The sequence below is a fragment of the Austrofundulus limnaeus genome, unplaced genomic scaffold, assembly GCF_001266775.1.
Source record: "Austrofundulus limnaeus strain Quisiro unplaced genomic scaffold, Austrofundulus_limnaeus-1.0 Scaffold1739, whole genome shotgun sequence".
NCBI classification, from domain to species: domain Eukaryota; kingdom Metazoa; phylum Chordata; class Actinopteri; order Cyprinodontiformes; family Rivulidae; genus Austrofundulus; species Austrofundulus limnaeus.
The window spans coordinates 13,623-16,650 of NW_013954141.1; the positions used below are offsets into that span (position 1 = coordinate 13,623).

A 3,028-nucleotide genomic window follows, 5' to 3' on the forward strand; every position below is an offset into this window, starting at 1 on the left:
ATATATATGTATATACAGTATATATACAAACAATTCTTGGCCAAAGCTGTGTGTCCAAGTTACCTGTTGTGATGTCTTAGTTTGGTCTTTATTTTGACCCGACAGGACATAATGCCTGTGCTGAACAACCGTGCCGCCTGCTGTGCCTGCCTCAGCCTAGCCAGCGGTACACCTGTGTTTGCCCCGATGGTATCCCCATGGTAACCATGCCTGATGGAGAGCTGAAGTGTCAGTGTCCCTCTGGCTACCAGCTTCAAAACCAAACCTGCATGAAGAACGGTGAGACAGACTGAAGCCATGCTGCTGTGGATCTTTGATGTGTGACCGTCACAGAGTGGACAGAGGGCAGTTTGCACATGATTCTTCTGTTTCTCTTGTCAGATTTCAGCTGTTTGCCCAACCAGTACCGCTGCTCCAATGGTCGCTGCATCAGCAGCATCTGGAAGTGCGACAGCGACAACGACTGTGGAGACATGAGTGATGAACAGGAGTGCCGTGAGTTTCCACCTGCAACGTTTCTCCCACTGCAAAGAAAAGAAATCAGCTGTTAGTTCAGCAACATTTGGACCACAGATAAAACTTGACCTAAGCCTAGATTTGGTGCATTAAATGTTTTTACATTACTTCTATATTTTACACATTGTCCTGTAATATTTAAAGAGGACACTTTTTAGTCATTAAATACATTTTGTTGTACTTGGAGATTGTAGGAGGCAGAAAAGTAGAATTTAGTCTGTCCTGGTGCTGAAAGATATCTTTTTTTTCTGTTTGGGTCCGATTGTTTCAGCCTGTTCAGTTCAGTAACACTAACCTGTTTTCTGAGTTTATTATGTCGTATGAAAGAGTCAGACTCTGTTTCCAACATGTAGGACTGGATGAACATGTTTTCTGTTGTTCACATCTTTTACTTTAATTGTAAATAAAACATTTCAGAAAGCTAGAAAAAGTAATCCCCACTCTCAAACCGAAGTGGACCGGTCTGGAAGCAGGAGGGGGGCGGGGCTTGAAGCATCTTAAAGGAACAGTATCAAATGCAGCTGCTTTCAGACACAGCAGAAAAGGGGTAAAAGAGGGGCTGGTACAGTTAAAATAAGTAGTAATTCAGACCAAATTATTGTAGTTCCACCTCATAAAGACCCCGACTGAATGATTAAAATGTGAAAATAAAGGATTTAAAAACATGACATGTTTACTTTAATCTAAAATAAACTCTGTTTTCAGCCACCACTACTTGTGACCCATCCAACCAGTTCCGCTGTGTGACGTCAGGCTCCTGTATCCCCCTGGCCTTTAAATGTGACAATGAAGATGACTGTGGTGACAACAGTGATGAAGAGCACTGTGGTAAGAAAGGTCTTAGTGTCTGCTTGTCAGTCCTCCCAGCATCTGTGTTGAACACGTTGACACAATGTTGCTTTATATATTTTCTGAAGCATGTTGTTAAATGACCAGTAACACCATGTGTGTGTGGCAAAAAGCTTTTAATACCTTTATTGTAGCACTTTATATGATTTAAGAATGTTTGAAAAGTCATTAAAATGTATTAATTGAATTATCAATGGTTTTGTTGTTTTGATAAGCAGCTGTTTTTCCCCACTGGAACAATGCACGTATAAACACAGTGCTAACACCATCACATATTGGCCCCTACAGTACAAAAATACTAATTTTGCACCCAAATTTCTGGTTTTTTATGTTTTAGGGGTTTTACTGATTTCTTCAGTTGATATTAGAGGTTGAGCTGGAACACACTGAGATGTGTTTGTCAAGTAATTTTCAAACCAATCAACTGATCGTTTTGATGGTGCCATGTTATGAATGAATGAATGAATAATTTATTATGATCAACAGTAAAAAGTTCTGCACACTGTCATTTGAAAAGCCAATAACATCTTTAACTCCTTTAAGGCTCGTGTTGTAGTGCTATGCTTTTTTCTAAAACCAGATTGAAAGTTAGACAAAATGTGATTTTTTGTGAAACACTAGGAGAGTTGCACATGAAATGAGATGCCTTTTGAAACAATCAATCAAGATTATTTAATGTTACCATTAAAAAAAGTTTGAATTTTGCATTTCTGATGGTTACTGTTTTAATTCAATTTAGTTCAGTTCTGTTCATTTCAGTTCAGTTTATTTATATATCTCCAAGTCCCAACATGTGTTGTCTCAGGACACTGTAGATAAAAAGAACAATGTAAAGAAGAAAGCAGCAGATTGTGTTGAATCACTTCATCACAGTCTCCCATCCTGAGCAAACGGTGGAGAGGAAAAACTCCCTGCTAATCAGGAAGAAACCTCCAGCAGAACCAGGCTCAGGACAGGAGACCATCTAAAATGGTAAATGGACTGAACTTCTAGAGCTTTATCAAGTCCCTTTGGACCCCAAAGCTCTTCACACTGTAGACATTCACCTATTCACACAAACACACACACACACACACACACACACACACACACACACACACACACACACACACACACACACACACAGAGGAGCGTGCTCAGCATGTGGACTAACAACAGATCATTCTGCTTGGATTTATGTTTTGAGTTTGAGTTTTGTGAGGACCACACACACATATGTGCCTTGGTATCTTTGTGAGGACCACACACACATACATGCCTTGGTATCTTTGTGAGGACCACACACAGCACTTACAGCCTCGCTCTGCGCACAAGAACCCGCGGTGTTGGTTTTTCAAAATAAAGTACATCTTAACTTTTCATTGATGTTTAAATAGGGTTTCAAAGTCTGATTGTGGTTAGTATAAGAGCGCAAATATAGGACATAAATATATATGATATGCTTTACATTGTTTTAGCCTAATATAGGCCTATTATAAAAAAAAGAAGAAAACTTTATTCTGAAAGTGTGGTGGCTATGATTTTTGCCATGGTGATGCGCCACGAACAATTACATGTAGGGGAAACCCTGCTGATCCTGAATAACACCAAGGTTCTTTACATTAGAACTGGAGGCCAGATTAATGCATCCAGAGGAGCTGAAAGGCTACAAAGTTGATCCCTG

General features: G+C 39.7%; 1 protein-coding gene across 1 annotated transcript in view; it reads left to right on the forward strand.

Moving 5' to 3' along the window:
* Positions 1 to 3,028, forward strand: part of sorl1 (sortilin-related receptor, L(DLR class) A repeats containing) — a gene marked incomplete at both ends in the record, with an annotated part of 39,606 nt that overhangs the window by 3,845 nt on the left and 32,733 nt on the right. The window contains 3 exon segments of the mRNA XM_014033439.1: positions 106 to 279; positions 382 to 495; positions 1,222 to 1,344. Of these exon segments, the coding sequence (XP_013888893.1) occupies positions 106 to 279; positions 382 to 495; positions 1,222 to 1,344 (411 nt within the window).